The 19010-nt window shown below is 35.0% G+C and overlaps 1 protein-coding gene across 1 annotated transcript in view; it reads right to left on the bottom strand.

The window, feature by feature from the left end:
- The window catches only part of SESN3 (sestrin 3), a 59416-nt gene that overhangs the window by 21058 nt on the left and 19348 nt on the right, over positions 1-19010 (bottom strand). The window contains exons 2-4 of the mRNA XM_016206773.2: positions 5898-5963; positions 3116-3313; positions 1515-1697 (exon numbers count right to left, since the gene is read on the bottom strand). Coding sequence (XP_016062259.2) covers positions 1515-1697; positions 3116-3313; positions 5898-5963 — 447 coding nt within the window. The remainder of the gene's footprint in view (positions 1-1514; positions 1698-3115; positions 3314-5897; positions 5964-19010) is intronic.

Genomic DNA, 19010 nt, shown 5'->3' with positions numbered 1-19010 from the left:
TATATACATGTACTATAATACTAATATAATGAAACAAAAAAAATACAAAAGAATGACATAAGAACACACACACACACACACACTTTCTAACATTTTGAAGGGCTGTCTTGTGCACCCTGTGAGGTAGGTACATAGCATAACTCTGGGGACCATAACTTTCTGAGGGTAAAACACAAATTCTTTAATACACTATTCACTGGGTCACACAGTACGATCCCAATTCTTTCCATTTCCTATCCACCACCTTATGTAACCATTCCTCCCCTTCAGTAGCCTGAAGGTGCTAGCTACTTTTCCTACATAGCATATTTCACACTCTGCTCTTTGTCTGGAATGTCCTCCTCTACTTGAAAACTCCCACTTCTTCTTCAGGACCTAGCTGCAATGTTACCTCTTTCGTGAAACCCCTTTATCCCGTTCTCTTTGCTCATTCATACACTCCTGTGCGGTGACTACTGTCATTACCTCCCCGTCTCTCCTCCAGACTCCAGGCATGACCAAGGGCAGGGTCTATCTTTTTAGACCCACCAAAGTTGCTGACATAAAGTAATTAACATGTGATATAAAAATAATAGTAATTCCTTTATCTAACTAATACACTGTGAAACCAGAACATAAACACAGAACAACACTGTTCTTCAGAGATTCCCAAATAGATCATTAAAATCTGAGCATATACAAATTGACGAAAGCTAAGTTTGGTTTAACTGGGCAAATAACTAACAAAAATGTAACCTAATAAGAAGATTTTTAAAAAGGACATCTGAATGCATTAGAAGCAGAGATTTTAAATGCTTAAGGCTTATATTGATAATAATTTAGATGATAGCTCCTATTTATTAGTTGCCAAGTGCCATGCACAGTGTTACGGATATTACACAGCAACCTCACCCTGTAGCCTTTGATGGAAGCTCCTGTTGAAGTGCAAGTGCTTTAGTCAATCACAACTCTATTTCTCATCTAAGCGCTAACTTTGAGAGGCATTTAAACACTCATACACCAGCTGGCAAATTAGTTCTTATCTGCAAAATCATTTTGTAAAAGTCTTAAAATGATGAAATGTTAGAACTAGAAAAGAGCTCAGAACTCACTGAATCTAGGCTCCTTATTTTATAGCAGGGGAACTAATAAGGCCCACAGAAGTTAATTTATTAAATGTCACAAACTTGTGAGTGACAGAGTAGAGACTAGACCCTAGGTATCCTATCATGCTAGTGTATTTTCCTTGTTTTACCCACTGCTTGAAAACAAAAATCAACTTTTCTCATAGCCACTCAATCAGTACAAGCTAAATACTGATTATTCAAAGAGAAGCATTCATTCATACTTATATTAAACTCACTGACTTCCTAAATTTATTTTTCTACATATATTAATATACTATTTTATTTTTCAAGTCCCTAATATGCAAGTTTTAAAAAATTGAGTCTTAAGCAAAATACTTAACTAAAAATTACTCAGTTAGAATCATTAGTAAATATCTTTTTTTTATTTCAAAGAAACACTTATAATACCTGAATGTGCTCTTTTGTGATCAGCCAGGGTCGGTGTGCTAGCAGCTTATTTATTTCATTAAGATTTTTCAGTCTTTGTGGTACATATTCCAAACCATTCAACCACTCAGCGATACCTCCTGTCTTTAGAAATTCATCCACATGCATGTTTATTAAGTAGGAACACTGATGTCTAGCTGCAGCCTAAAACACAAAGAGTCAGTTGATAAAACAATCATGGGCAAGTCTTATTCTACTATTTCTAAACAAAAATATAGATGGAATGAATCATTTCTATAGCCAATAATTCTTTTCTTACAGAATCCTCCTCCTTCTAAAACTTCCATCACAATGATGCCAAAGATTCCTGAATCAATACACGGAGCTGATACTTGTATAAGCACATAAATTGTCACATGAAGCCCATTACTCCCTCATCTAGAAGGAAGCTAGCTCCTGGCTAACTCATCTAGAAGTTAGTACCAGTCAACCTAAAAGCCACTTTCTTGTTTTGTTAAGAAAATACACATTTCTTCATTATGGTAAGTTACATCAACTGTATTCTACTTAAAGCAATCAAATCTCATTAACTTGTATTCTACCAATTCAGAAGGCAGGTTAATTTTGGGTAATTCTCTTATTGCTTTTGGTATAACTGTGACATCGGTCTTATCTGTGCACATCACTCTAGCGAGAAGAAGCTGAAGATCACTGGCCCTTTCCTTCCTATGCAGCCAAAATCAGCCGTGATACCGACAATCTGGTAAATCCGCACAGAGCAAACTTGTCACCACCGCTCCTTTCCTCACCTCAGGGCTCCTTCTCACTAAAATAGTGTTGTTTTATTCTTTCTATTTTCTGTATCTTGTTTCTTTCTTAGTTTACAACCACTCTAGGTTGTAAACTTTCAGCCTGTCATCAAAACCTTAAGCTGAAGTTATATTAGTAGTCAAGTTCATCATTCAATAAAACACAGAATGCTGCCTTTTGTATTTGTTTAAAACTTCAGTGAGCACATAAACAAAATAATCGAATTAAACTTGGTAAACCTAATCTGCTAGCTCCTGGCTAACTCTGCTAGCTCTGCCAGCCCAGCTGGTCTAAATCTCCAAATATACAGCACATGCATCATGTTCTCATTCCTCTTTTTCTCGGGCGATAGTTCAACTATAGCACTGCTTCTTTCTACCCTCCTCATTCCCGCTGTCTGTCAGCCCAATTCATAATTCTCTCCCCCCACAAACATTAGTTAGCGAACTAGTCCTCTTAGTTAGCCAAAATAGTCATTATTTTCATGTATAAAATGACTAAATAAAATGTTACAACCTGTTTTACATTAATAATAAAAACAAGGTATCAAGAGCAAAAACAAAACTTGTGGGATATTACTTTGGCCCTCTACAAGTATCTTTAATCACAAGAGATTAAATATGGAAAATGATTTTAGTGAAAGTTAAATGAGGAATTTTCAGTACATTAGGTGGTTTAAAGCATTCCGAATATACCCAAGGGACCTGGTATCCAAAAGGCCACAGACTTCTTCAATTCTCAGGTCTGTAAAATTATACTTAGCTCTACACACCCACTCATAATACTAGGAGGAAGGAGTGAGGCAGTGTTACCATTATTGCGATGTAGTGCCTGTGTGGTAGAGGAAGGGGGCCGTCCATGCGCAGCATGTAGAACTGGCTCCGCAGGAAAGACTCCAGGTACTGAGTGTGCAGGCTCATGACCTGGGTGATGTTGTCTAGACGACCGGATGTAGAGTATTCTTCCACAAGAAAGTTAGTACGTTCATCCACTGTGTTTGCTTGGGCAACCTTACAACCAAGAAACCCCAAACAAGATAATTATTGAGAAATAAACACATCCTTGTTTTACATAAATTATGCCATTATTGAAGCAAATGAATGTTCTTTTGATATTAACAGATGCTGGAATTACACAGTTGCTCATATGGGAAACAGAAGTAAAAAGAAAGCACCACTCATTTTTGGCTCTGGTACCACAATTTATTAAACAACAAATGTCAAATTATCAAACATTACACATACAGCTATGAAATCAGAGAAAAGAAGCTTCCATCTGCTTTGCCAGGAACATAAGGCACATTTTTCAGAGCCCACTTGCGTGGCCATTGTCACACCAATTTGTGGTGAGCCAAAAACAGTGGCATTTGATTACATACATTTATAATTTTATCTCAACAGCCTATGAAGATATTTAATCACATTATCTATAGATAAATATTTTCAGTCTGATTCTTTGCGTTTGTTATCTGACATTAAAAAGAGGCCTTCTGAAGTTTTTTTAGGGACAAAGGAAAATATGATAGTTTATAGGAAAGTGTTAATTGAAAAATTATTAACACCAGGATACTGTCATTTCTATTTTGAGCCTATTGTGTTAATTACAAAAATAAGGTAAGTTATTAAAATGGACCTCCTCCATCCTAGGGAATCAACACAGCTCACTAAAAAATAAGTTATTTATATGTAATTTTATACATAATGACAGCTTGGGCATCACACCAAGAATTGGCTTGGAAGGTGTAAAGAGCTTATTAGCACCTTGTAGAAGGACCTAGCTCTGTGGGAATGAATAGACATGAGATGCTATTTCTAGTATTGGTTCATTATTTATTGACATTTTAGAATTAGAGTTCTAGACTTAAGAAGCATGTAATCCTTATATTAGCTTCAAGATTAAATTCAAACTCACGTACCTAGCTATTAGAGCCTGATCTGGAACCCAAATCTCCTAAAGGCCAGACTAACGGTCTTTCCAAAGGTTCACACTGCTAATAAGAAACCCTATTCACTCTTTGGGGCTGACTCCACAGCCTCTTCTTAAAATAAGTTGTACAAAACATGCTACTGACTGAGAAAAATTTAATCCCAAAGAACATATAATGTTTGAAAAGTGTAAATTGCAAGGAAATATTAATTACAATGGTGGGGGAAAAAAGCAATTTCACTTTAGCTCACTATAAAGCCAAAATAGATGTTCATTTTCCCATTTTCTCAACTATAGGGACCAAGATGATTGTTAAAAATATAACAGAATCCAGGTAAAATACATATAATTAGGGATAGAATATTTGTTGGTTTTGTTCTGTTTTCCCCAGAAGTTTCTTCTGTTTAACTGATGCCTAACATATGTTAATAAATGATTCATATGGTGCAATAGATCCTGGAAACAGTGGTGACTTCTGCAAATCAGATTATCTTCAAATACATGCTGAGAAAACAATTGTTTCAGGAAGGCTTTATATATATTCCCTAAGCTATATGAGGGAACTAGGTGCTAGTACAGCAGTTTCTCTAATGTATGGTCACCACCTAGATCAGCTATAGTCACTGAGCTCCCAAAACATTACTGTTAACTTTCATTTAAATTGCAAGGTCACTAAAAAAGTGAAATGAAGGTGAAGGAACTGCTGACCTTGGCAATGACCTGGCATGTCTTATTTGAATTCTACTCATCCCTTCTTTTAAGACAATGTCTGGCACATAATAGATGCTCTATAAATATTTATTGACTAATTTCAGAACAATATGGGAATTATGTTGGTGCTTTAAGATAAATGCTATCTTTACAATTCACGGTGAATCAGTATATATTAACTGTATTCAATATGAGTTAGTAACCCCTTGAAGCAGAGACAAACTCCTTAATTAGTGGTTCCCAGACCTTTCCTAGCGCATGTGTATCTGAGAGGCATCTAGGAATCTAGAAGGTCCTGCACACTGCTGTGATCTTCAGAGATGCACACCCACATAACAGGCACAAATCTTGTGCTGATTTCAATCTCCTTTGTGTTATTTTACAACCTCTCTTTCTTGTGTTCACCACCTTGACTCCCCACCCTCACCAAAGGTACAGATTTTATCAGGGATTGTGTAACATTCTGTGCAATCAAGACTTAGAACCAAATGCAAAGAATAACTACTACTAATGTAATACCATGTTTTGTTTAACAACAGGTTTAATAAGGAAACTTAACAGGTTTAGTTGGGCAACTTACTTTTTCATTTCAAAATATTTTTCTTAACATTTATGTAACCTATAATCACCATGAAACAGGGGCCATTTTAATACTTAAAACCTTTGGATTAATATTAAATTTTATTACTGTTAGCAGCTTTGCTCAGAAAAGTTCTATTTAAAATCAAATACGCTAAAATTTAGATGTTTTAAATCTTGCTAATAATAACTATTATTTTAGGCAGATTATTACATACACAATCTTTTAACTGAACATTAAAAGAAAATATCTTTGTAGTTTTTCTGACATATAAGAAACAAGCAAAACACATCTTTACTTCTATATTAATAATGGAGATATTCTTTGATACAATTATTATTGATCGCTTTTACGTATTTTAAGACAGATAAACTTACTTCCTTCTCTGGAATAAAGGCACTTGGTCCTCTTGTCAAGGGTTGAGATACTCTAATTCTTTTATCCTGTTTTTAAAAGAAAAGTTTTATGTATTAATGATGACTTTCTAAGGAAAGTTAAATTGGTGCAAATTTATTGCTAAGGTACTAAAATAAATAGAATTATGTAAAATCAGAGTATTAGGTCTCAGGTCAACAAAACCCCACAGGGTCACCATGTGACTAAGATGACAGGGCCAGCTCCCACCGCAGTGCTGGGTGTATGGCAGGCTTCCTCAGTCACCGTCAACAGCACCATAGATTTTTAGTCCATAGCTGACCTGACTGAAAACTATCAACATCCATAATAAAATCCTATCTAATAGTATACTAGTACACTGTTAGACCTCAAATGGAAAGCTAAAGAAAAGGTTAATTCCAAAGAATTAAATCATAAGCAACTCCCCGAAGCAATGACCTAATCTATGTTTTTACTTTAAATAAAACAGGAATAATCATATCAAATATAAAGTTTTGAAGCTTTAAGTGAGAAAAATGCAAAACTTGGAGAAGTAGAGGTTAATTTAACCTAAGAAATGGGAAAATGCAACCATGCTTATTGTTACACTTGCTATTCTATTTAGTATTAACAACTGATAGATTGCCAATAATATGGTGATCTATTAGTTTTTTTATGTTTTAAATTGTTTTGATAATTTTTGTAATTAAAAAATATTTTGGTGTCCCCATGTAAGTGTGATTATCTGTAAACCACAAAAATTCCTATCAGGGAATAACTTCCTTCTCCGTGGGCATGCTGAAGAGCAGGAACAGCCAGAGGATGGCTCTCAGGCTTGGAGGTCCATCTTAGCCAGGAGAGACAGGAGAAATGGCCACTTAATTTCCTATAATAAAAGTCATATTTTAAAGTTCTGAAAAAGAAGCCCTCCAAATAAAAATAGGGACTATGCCATGGTTTATAAAAATTATAAACACTGAGTGGTAAATTACAGAGCATGGGAACTGGATAAGAGCATATTAAGCTTTAGGTGCCACCAAGCCCTCTTTAGGAAGCTTCTAAACTGAAGAGGGAACTCCAATTGGCACCTTATCTGAAGATGGCAATATCTTTTCACATGACTTTTGTCTCCTGGCCACAGCTGACTAGAACAGCGATTTTCAACCTTTTTTTTTTTTTTTTTTTTATCTCATAGCACACATAAACTAATTACTAAAATTCTGTGGCACACCGAAAAATGTTATATTTTTTGCTGATCTGACAAAAAATAGGTATAATTTTGATTCATTCACACTGAACAGCTATTGTTGTGTTGGCTGTTGTCACTTTTTAAATTTGACAATCCAGGGGGAAAGAGGTTAGTGCCCCTGACTAAATAGTCAGGTATTGCATGTTTTAAAGTTAGACACAGAGGTTGAAAATCGCTGGCCCAGACCAATAAACACAGTAGTTTATCTGCAGCCCATGGGTGCCCTGATGAAAAAGTTCTGCCTAAAGAGAGTTGAGGGTTATTAGCTGGAGCAGTAAGGTTCTAGAATTCTAGAAGTAACTCTAGAGTACGGGAGTTGTATGACAGTAACGTAACCTGATGGAGAGAAGAGAAAGAAACACTCAGAAGCAGAAGCAAGAAGAGAACCATGAAGAGGCTTCAGAGTGTGCCGAGCATCACGGAAGCCTGCTTGCTACGGGGAAAACCACTAGTTTCTATGGATTCATTAGAGAAAGTAAAGCCTAATCATGGCTCTCTTCTCTCCCTTCCTCCCACCTTTCCTCATCCTCCTTTCTCTATGAACAAAGTAATCTGAGTCTTTTTGCTCCTTACAAAGGGCCTACCAAACACAAAATAGTTGCTTAAATCCCTTACTTTTTTAGGAAGCAGTCACAAAACAAGTTGGCAAAAGTAGGCATTCGATGATTTTTTAAAGAGCCTAATCAGATCTCCAATAGACACAGGGTGAACAAAACAGATATGGTCCCTGACCTTATGAGCTTGGCACAAAATCATCATCAATATTCAGGGTTCTATCGAAATAAATATATCAAATAATGACCATCTTAAACTGCTAAATTTACAGAAAGAACTAGGGATCTACATTATATGTATAAAGTGATGACAAATATATCTCAATTTACTGGCCAAGTACACTAGAGGACTCCATGTAAAAATTAGGTAATTTCAAATTTCTAATATTGGCATTTTTTGCCTACATCAACCATAATGGGTATTTTTTCCACTGCTTTTCAGAGAGAGTGGAAAGGAAAGAGGAAGGAAGAGAGGGAGGGAGGAAGGGAAGGAGGGAGGGAAGGAGGAAGGAAGGAGGGGAGAGAGAGGGGGAGGCATCAATATGTGACACATTGACTGGTTGCCTCCTGCACTGCACCCTGAACCGGGCCGGGGATCAAGCCTGCAACCTCTGCAATCGAGGTACGTGTCCTTGACTGGAATCGAACCTGTGACCTGCGACCCTTCAGTCTGCAGGCTGATGCTCTAACCACTGAACAAAACCGGCTAGGGCTCCTTTCCTCAGCTTCTATTTCAAATCCAAAATGCTTAAGGACTGAATTCGTACTTCATTCATACCCTAATTAACTTTTCTGAAGTCTCTAGGCCTGTGTTGCCTTATATGGTAGCCATCAACCACATCTGACTAAATTTAAATGAATTAAAATGAAATAAAGTTAAAAACGCAGTTTCTTAATCATGATCACAATTCAAGTGTCCAACAGCCACATGTGGCTATGGCTACTGTATGGGAGAGTGCAGACATTTCCATCTGCCATTGCAGAGCTTCTACCAGATAGAGCTGCTCTAGACTCATTTGATTTTTTTAAAAATCACATCTTCATTCATTTTAATGCCTTTCTGAAATGTTAAATGACTGCTCTGCAGAGTTATTGCTTTGATGATTACTCCTACTCAATCCCATAAGCAAGCATTTTAATGTAATTGCAGAAATCCTCTAAACCAAACTAAGAGTGAATCCAGATAGAAGCAATGCAGGAAAAAGAAAAAGGAAAAAAAAAATCTGTTCCAAAGAATCCTTGTCTCAATTTCTGCTCACATTACAGTCTCCAGAAAAATATCAGAATCTGTTTTTCTCTTTCTTCCCCTTTTTAAAAATTATGGTAAAAACACATAAATCTACCCTTAACAATTCAGTGCACAGTACAGTATTCTTAGCTGTAAGCACAGTGTTGTACAACAGATGTTTAGGTCCTTTTCATCTTCCTAACTGCAACTTTATACCACTGAACAACTCATTTCCCTCAGCCCTCAGCCCTTGACAACCACTACTTCCTGCTCTTTATGTAAGCACACTCTTCAGATCCCAGCGCGGAGGCTGTGTAATCACCAGCCTTCTTCACCTCCCTGCACAATTCAGATCTGCCTCTTTCTGTGCAACTCTCTCCTTGCTAGGCTTCCATGACACCGAACCACTCAATCCACTTCTTTGTCCACTTTGACACTTTTCCTAGATGCTCCTTACATTTCTTTCATCAATAGGCACTCTCTCAAGTGAGTGTTTCTTTCATGGCTTACATCTTTTTTGCACAAACAAAATTCTACTGGATTGTGTGACAGTCTCTATATTGAGGGAAGATGGTAGAGTGGGAAAAGTAGAAAAAAGGGCATGTGATAAGAAAATAAGCAAGCTGTGCAACTGACTCCTCCATCTTTAACATCCACCTAGGAGCTATGTTTTCTTAGTCCTTCAGTCTGGCTTTGGACATTCTGAAGAGCCTGTGACATCATCTGTTTGTAATATTAGCGCCTTCAAGTCAACATGTTTAAAATTAATCTGCTACCCAAAACCAGCTGTTCCCGCTCACGTTCCTCTATAAGTTATAAAATATACACACACCCCAGTAACCGTGGCTCGGATTTATAGCTATCTTTGACTCTATCCTATGAGTCTGTATTCATACAGTTGCCAAATCCTATCATTGCTTTTTTCCAATTAAATCTTTGTCATCCTTTCAACAGACCCTTCAACTCTAAGAGTTTCTCTCAGGCTGAGAAATAGTTTCCCCTCACAACTGAGAATAACATCAGTTCTAGGTTTTGGCTTTCCCTCTTGTGAGGAGGTTTGAGAAGAAAACATGTAAGAATGTAAAAAATCCAAAGCATAATACAAAATAAGGTTTTATTTTTATTTTTCCCCTGCCAATTTTCCCTAATGTAAAACAAAACACCTCAAACTGGAATAGCTATATTTTCTCAACAGATGCTACTCTAACAGAATAACTGAAGGGTTGTTCTAGAAGTGAAATAACCTGCAGCTGCACTGATTCTAAGAACAAGACTGCCATATTTTTCTCTCATAGGTATAAAGCTAGTATCTCATTCTGGGGAACAAAGGACTTTGATCATACTAGTGAATCTTGTACAGTGGCTTTTAAATCATAAGCCTTGTTTTGTTTCTATGAAAATCCAAAACCAACAAATAAGTTCTTGAGGGGTTTTTAGCTTGCACAGTCCATTCCGGCAGCCACTAGTCACAAGTGGCTATTTAAATTTAAATTAACATTGAAGTTAAAAATTTAGTGGCTCAGTTGCACTAGTCATATTTCAAGGGTGCCATAGCCACATGTGGCTAATGGGTACCATGATGGACAATGCAAATCTAGGATTTTTCTATCACCGCCAAAGGTTCTATGGTACAACATTGCTCCACAGCCACTAGTCCTGATTCCAGCTACTGGGATGATGCAAAGATACAAAACGATTAAAAATTTGAGACTGAACATAAGCATAATAAACATGTATGAAGTTAACTTCATAGATATAAAAATTGATTTGGGTGTTAAAACTAAAAAACCAATAAAACAAACATTAACTACAATGGCAAGTTGTAGAAGATACCATTCTTCAGAGTCTTAATCTGATGACAATGTTCAAATAACTAACTAAAAAGAAGATATTCTCTAAAATGTTGACTTTAGTGATAAAAAATTAAGTGGGTTTAAATTTTTAATTTTAAATAGTAAATTTAATTTTGATTGTTTTTAAATATCTTAGACAATAGTCATAGAATTTGCTTAAATTTTTTCCACAAAATCCTATAATTTCAATCAAGAAAAAAAACTATAGTTATACAATAGGAACTGGTACTTTCTATGTATCAGTTCTATGTGTTCTAAGAGGTTATTTTACAAGGGTTGTGATCTTAAGAATGCTACCATAAAGAAAGCTATAATATAGCTGAGAAAAGTTATGTTTGAAATACATCTGTTGAGAGTATGCCTAATTATCTGCTGGACACCAAAACACTAAAAGGATAAAGATGAATTATATTTAGAAAATTGCTTATTTTGACACTTAACAGCTAAGCAATTTACTAGATCACTTTATATAAATTCTAATAGAAAATTAAGAAACTTAGAAGTTAGGTATTCTTAAAATTATGTCTTTAGATGTAATCAGTAAATTACTTGCTCTAAAAATGCTGAATGCCAAAAAAATTTAATTGCTGCATTTTAAGCTATTAAATACTGCCAAATAAATTATTAAATTTAATTTTTACTTTTCTTGTTTATTTCATTAAAATGGAAAAGCAAAAAACACATTCTATTCATTAAAATATAAAAGCTGCTTATAAATTTATCTCTATATGAGAGAATATTGAGAGTAATATGTGTAATTAATTTTACATAGAGGCACTTAAAGAAGAGGTTTTTTAAAAAAAATCTGTTCACATATAAAAAAGATTCTAACAAAGCAGAAATTTGACTCCAACTAAGCATACTAATCCCACCATTTTTAAAGATATCCTTAGAAGACAGTTTAATGGCTTCAACATTCTATTTTAACACACTACAATGGCAAAGTATCTTAAATATGAAACACGTGCCTCAAACAAAATTGTGAAGTGTGACTATAATTAAGCCAACTGCAATTATAGACACAAATAGTAAATTTCAGTTGTTGACTCTCCTTCTATTCTCTATAAATGTTCCACTTTGGCAGAAGCCACTGCAAAAAGGGCAGAGATGGACAGGTGGCTCTATGCTATGAAATAATGCTGATGCCATCTCTTTAGTCCTTGGCAGATAATTTCAGGAATAAAATTGGGTTTATAAAAATTGACATTACATATTTTAGAGGGAAAGAGCAAATGGAAAGGAACATAGAAAAGAATAAGTTTTAAATTAGATTAATTATAATAAATTGGTAATTTTATAGTAAACTCTAATTTAAATGTCTGCCATTACCTGGAATATACACTATGTTCTCATCATCCCAAATTAGCCTACATACTATTTAAGAAAATTGTGAATTCTCTTATGCTAGATTAAACTATGTACTCACCTTTGTAGTACTGTACTAACTAATTGAGGCATAAGGTCATTTGGTGAGAAAAGACATGGAAGCAGAGAATGGCAATAGTACCAAGGGTGAGAATATTTCGAATCACACTGACATCTCTCCTACTACTTGAAGTCAGAGTGGTGCAAGGAACCACTTAGATTAGGAGGCCAGCCAGGCTCTATGGGGTGCAACACTCAAAATTCCCCTTCATAATTGGGGAATCCTGTCTCATTCTAAGAGCCTGAGACTTCGGGAGTGGACTTCCTTTAAACTAAGCTATTAAAACCAAGGCTATCAAGTTCTTCCTGCAACAGCTCCAACTCTGGGTAGAGTCACCTGAGGAACGCTGCAAAGATCTTGATACTCAGTGTGTGAATTTCAGCATTCTTTAATAATACATGCTGATTAAAATTTTTAACCTGAAATCTCAAAACATTTCCACTAAAAGCACTGCATTTATCAACTATATTTTAGCAATGTCTTAACCTCTTCTTTCCTCTAGGTGGGCAAAGACAGTGCCTTCCTCATCTTTGAGTATTTCAACTTTAGTATAGTATATGGTGTGAGGGAAAGCTCTGGTACATTTTTGCAAGTTTTACGTTACGGTCATGTGAACAGTAGTATTTATTTCACTTTAAAAAAAATGAGTTCCAGAAAATAATGAGATATCATAATTAAGCAACACTCATTAAAAAACAAAAAACTGTCCTCTGCCATTTGGTAGAAACTGTTAGGTAAATTTTGTTTTACCAACTGTGGGTCTAAAGATAAACATTTACTGGGTACTCTAGAAATGGTAGCCATGAGTACCACTATTCCTAGTATAAATCAGCTGTAGTTATTTGCTGGAGTTGATGCAATTAAAAATGCAAAGATGAATGGGCCTCATTCCAGCACTGAATTAAAAATGTATGTCCATATCCAGAGAGTAGCTAATGAGTTAAATCTGCACTGCTGTACAGCTCAGTTTCTAAATGAGCTTTCCCTTGGCTAGTAACAAAATCCCTTTTACTCATTAGAACAGATGGTGAACCTGTTCAAAGTGCAGACAAGTTTTTATACTTATACACTGACTATGAACCAGCAAACCTCTGAAAACAAAAGGACCACAAGTACCCTGTACAACCGCAGGATGACACAGACTTAAAGGTGGAAAGAACAAATATAGGGCTAGGATAGTCTCCAAACTACACCATTATCACACTACTAGCTAATCGTTTAAACTGGAAGTAACTCTAAACTCATGTTCATGCCCAGTGATATCCAGAGGCACATAGCAAAGAACACACTTTTTTCCCCCTTTCCATGTAATGCCAAGAGTAGCATAAATCAATCAAGTTAGATTCACCTGTAATTGAAAATAGGTAGTTCTAATGGCAGATCTATTCTGTGTTCCCGAGGCTCTGCCTTTCCTCTTTATCTCCAATGAAATTCTACTCATCCTTCTTTTAAGATCTAGCTCCAATACCAACTCCTTTGGCCTCTATTCGCTCCCACCAACTCCCAAGCTCTTCTATGACTTTAAAACTATTCTTCTTAAGACTCACAATTACATTTTGTTTCTCTCTCTTATAACTATTAACATATATCATTATCTTATCACTTCTTTTGGACCATAAACAACTTCTTAAAGAGCAGGATCAATTTCTAACATAATAGATGAAGCATTATAGCAGAGCAACATGAAAATAATAGATATACGTGTATTTGTTGAATTGAATTAAAGAGACAGGAGTCTGGTACAGGCCCTTCCATCTTTTTCTTCAGCAGGACAAGAGCATCCTGTGAACTTGAGGCAGTTCTCTGTATTCTTATTGAGAAACACCAATACTTTAAACTAATAAACACAGTCCTGGACATTAATCCTTGTACCCCCTGGGTTCCCTATGTGACAAATATTCACTTCCCCCATTTGTTTATCTATTTATGTTGTTAAAAAAGTAATACCTACAATTTCCTATACTTTATAATATTTTCTTAGAAACTGATAGTATTGCATGCTGTGACATTAATCTTGAGCAACAAAGCCTCCTACATAAGCTTTTCAGCGTTGAGAACTTTCTTTAGAGATGCAGAACTACCAAATTTGTTTGTTGGATATGTTATTAAAATTTTGGGATAAAGCCCAAGAAAATGAGGCAAGAACTGTAAGTTTTTGTACCTAAGATAATGCAAGTCCATAATAACTACCTAACTCAGGGCTTCCCTATTAACACACAGACAATATACTTTTTTTACCACTAATTATAAGATCTCTCCCCAGTGGCACAAAAGTATTAAGAAGAGTTTCATTTCTATACAAACAATTTTTAAAGGTCTGCATTGGATAATAATAATAAAAATGCACCTTGAATTTTAGAAAGCTTTACCTATTAAAATTATGTTCCTATTAGATTTAAAAAATTAAGACTGAGTGTCTCAGAAAGACTCCCATTAGAGATAATTATATAACCATTCTAATATTATTTAGTGTATGGTTGATAAGCTACGAATCTTTTGGAGAAACAAAAAAATATATATGCTGTGAATGTAGTTCCCTTGGTATACGATGTGAAAGTAGAGTCTTAAATAAAACCTCTATACTCAGCATCTACCTCCTAGGTTTTAACAAAATCAAAAGGCCTTGAGGCTATTCTAATGGAACCTAGAGTGACAAGAATAGTTCCAAGTCTTTCAAAACACAATGATTAACAAAATATAGGTCACCGGCTCAGCTGAGAGGAATCAGGGGAAAAACATGAAAAACAGTTGATTTCTAGAGATTTACGAAACATAAGCATATTAGCCATCTGAAAACCAATACTTCGTTACACACTGAGTAGTCAGAAATAACAAAAACTCATGATCTTATTTAAATTAATTGAGAACACTCCTTTCATACAGCCTCCCAGGAACACAACAATTGAGCAAATTAAAGCATGTTTGATTTTACACTGAATTATATCAAATTTCAGTTTTAATAAAATTTTAAATAAAACAGAAATTTTTGTTTCTAGTTTTAAAAGGATCATTTGTGTTTTAATTTCTGCCTGGAATAGAAAATAGATCTGATCTGTATTGTGAATTCTCATTAACTTAAAACCTACTGTAATCAGAATTAAAACCATGAATTGTTACACTCATTTAATAGATGGTTCACAAACTTCTGGATACCAGGACCTCTTTATTTTTTTATTTTAAAACAACTAAAATTTTTTTTCAATTGAAGTTGATATTCAATAGTATATTAGTTTCAGTTGTGCAACATAGCAATTAGACATTTACATAACTAATGTAGTGACTCCCCCTAATAAGTCCAGTACCCACCTGGCACCATACATTGTTATTACAATATTATTGACTATATTTCCTAAGGTATACTCAGGACACCTCTTTATATTGCTAACAATTGTTGACTCCAACAAATTTTATGTGAGTAATATCTAACAATAATTACCATATCAGAAATCAAATTAAAAAAATAAAATTTAAATATTTATTAATTCATTTAAAAGAAAAAATGAAATAAATTTACACAAATGAATTTTTTTGAAACTGTAACTTCTAAAACAACAAAAGTTTACTGAAAAGAGTAGAACTGTTTTACATTTGTACAAATATCAGGCCTAGAGTCTTACATCTGCTTCTGCATTCAATCTGTTACTATATGTTGTGGTGATTGTACAACATGAAGAAAATCTAGCCTCATAAATACATGGAGTTGGAAAAGGAAGGAATAATTTAATAGCCTTTTAATTTTGGACATTTTTTGATACTATACTAAAACTTGACAAGTGGTAGCTTTTAGACCCAAACTTCCTATTATGCATAACACTCTATCATTTAATAACAACTTCATAGTCGGTTATCTTACCACCTATTCACAAAGTTTCTTTCAGTGACTCTAATACGCTTTCCATTTCCACCACCACCACCCCATTTTCAGTCTATTATTTTATCCCCAGCTATGGAAAAAAAGGCAGTACAAACAAGAAGGTAAGGTTTTCAACATTCTGGCCCTTACATAGCTTTCCAAGGGTTCCCAATATGAACATTTCACTTCGCTTCAGCTACACTGATCTGCTGACTCCCAAACACTCCTTTCCTATCTCACGCCTTTGTCCCTTGTCTTTGAACTTTCATGTGGAATGCCACATCCTTTTATATTTATTACAGAGTTGCTAACTAATCTTATAAGGCCCAACTCAGTTCCCATATTCTCTATTTTGGGTCATTCAAACCTACAGTGGGTTGTTTCCTCTTCTGGGTTCTCATATGACAATTGTTCATACCTTTATGTGCCTTTAACTTTCAATAATTTGATTACAAAAAACCTGTTCCATCTAATAATTAATTCAAATCAGGTACTCAATAAATGTTGATTAATCACACAATATTTCTATATATTGCTAAGCCTAATACACATGTAATGATATTACATACTTTGTTTCTTGGCATCCTGGACCCATGCTAGTCCTAAACACAATTTCTATTTTGGAAACAAAATTTCAGAGTGTAGTTTTTTTGATAGGAAAAAAAAAGAGCTATAATTATGTTCTAATTAAGATCTGTGAAAGTAATTATCTTCTAATAATTAAAAAGACTTTCTTTAATTTGTCATTCTCCTGATAGCTCCTCCCATTTTCCAGATTAGCCTGCATACATACAGATGCTATTCATGCCCATTTCTGTTCTTTATCATTCTATTTTAACTAACTTAACTTACTTTAAGAGTAGCCTGTACTTTAGGCTTCAATGTCAGTATACTAAATCCATAGTTTTCTAGTTAACTCAAAATAAACAAGATCATTTATATGATCTAAGCATTACCAATTTTTAAGCATTAAAATGAGAACCAGAACATTGAACTAGACATTCTAAGTTAAAACTACACATTCAAATAAAAAAAAAAAAAATCTACCAATTAGCAGGCCCTAAACAAATTCTTCATTATTAAACAGCTCCTGTAATAGCTCTGTTAAGAATACAGAAAGTAGCCCTGGCCAGTGTGGCTCAGTTGGCTGGAGTACCATCCTGTGCACCAAAAGGTTGCTGATTTGACTCCTGGTCAGGGCACATGCCCAGGTTTCGGGTTCACTCCCCAGTTGGGGTATGTATGGGAGGCAGCCAATCTCTCATATTGATGTCTCTCTCTAAAAAAATAAAAAATCAATAAAAACATATTTTAAAGAATATAGAAAGAATAAAAGCTATGTAACAGAGCTTGCTTACTTTGTTAAAATTAGATAGATACCTCAAACAACAGTAAATAGAACAAATGTAACTGAATGTTACAGGCACGATGCTATAATAAAAGGGTACTAAAAACCTGAGTTCTTTTCCCTTCTCAGGCACTGAGAGACCATGATCAATTTCACGGGCATCAATTTTCTCATTTGAAAAATGAGAAAGATGATCTCCAAGGATCTTTTCACAGTAACATTTTCTGGTCAATGTGAAATGCTGTGAGTTTCTAAATGCTGGTAGGAAGTTTTCATAAGTAAAATAACCAAAATGCTTTAAAATTACCTTCTCATTAACTGTACTAGTTTGAAATATCATTCTTAAGGAACACCTTTACTCAGTCTATTAATAAATTGATAAACAGATTTGAATTTTTGGTAAAATGTTATAAAGCCAAGATAAAAAATAACCCATATTTTAGGTATCTATTATATAATTCACATATTTTTATAAAAGAATGACCTTAAATATATCTAAGGTTCTTTTCAATGTTGTACATTCTATGTCCTCTATAAATGATTCAGTTAAGAAAACATACCATACTAAAAAAAATAATAAAAAATAAACATTTCTTGTAAGGATCTATGTCACTTAATGATTTTCTTCTTTCTCTAGTTTTTATCCCCCAAGTAAATCAAGGGATTATGATAAACTATTTATATAAATAATGACAGTTTTGTTAATAATCTTCAAAAGATTAAAAATCTGTAAAATCTATTATTGTAAATGATTTTTCAGTCCTTACAAAATAATGTATGTACTTATGGTCCTTAGATATTTCTATTAAAAATGTATTATAGAATTTTAGCATTAAGGAGTACTAGGCCTGTATATAATAATGAGTTTCAATTTTCAGTAACTTTTTTAGGGGATTCGAACAGGTCTTCAAACACAACTGTTTCTTCACTAGAATGCAATCTCCCAAAAATACATTTTTCTCTTCTAAAAGAAGAGCCATACGATCATCAGGATAGCAAACATGTATACAACTATTAGAGCATATGGATTGGCTGCTGGGTCAAGATGCCTCACTCAAATGCTGGCACTTGGTGCTGGCTGTTGACTGGGGGGCCTCGTTTCTCCACGTGGGCTGCTTTTGCCTCCTCCAAGTCTGGCAGCTGGGCTCCCAAAGGAAGCATCCAAATAGCAAATGTTAAAGCAATACATCCTCCCCATGAGGTGTTTTTTGTTGTTGTTGTTTTTAAATATATATTGCTTTCAGAGAACGGGAGAGGGAGAGAGAGAGAGAGAAACATCAGTGATGAGAGAGTCATTGATCAGCTGCCTCCAGCATGCCCGTGACTGGGGATCGAGCACGCAGCCCAGGCATGTGTCCTGACCAGGAATCGAACCGCTATCTCCTGGATCATAGGTCCATGCTCAACCACTGAGCCACGCCCGCCTGGGCTCCCCATGAGTTTTTATCGCTAGCCCTTCAGAACCTAATTTTACTTTCTAAAGCAGAGTTTTAGTTTCTCTAGTTGTACTCCAAACTATCTTTTCTCTAAGATGAGTGTATTACAGTGGGAACAACTCTGACTTCTCAGCACAATTATATGAGTGGTTCAAAACCTAAGGATTA

Source organism: Miniopterus natalensis, chromosome 11 (genome assembly GCF_054644295.1).
Source record: "Miniopterus natalensis isolate mMinNat1 chromosome 11, mMinNat1.hap1, whole genome shotgun sequence".
NCBI classification, from domain to species: domain Eukaryota; kingdom Metazoa; phylum Chordata; class Mammalia; order Chiroptera; family Miniopteridae; genus Miniopterus; species Miniopterus natalensis.
The sequence above is the reverse complement of the archived record's forward strand: the minus strand, read 5'-3'. Positions and strand labels throughout refer to the sequence as shown.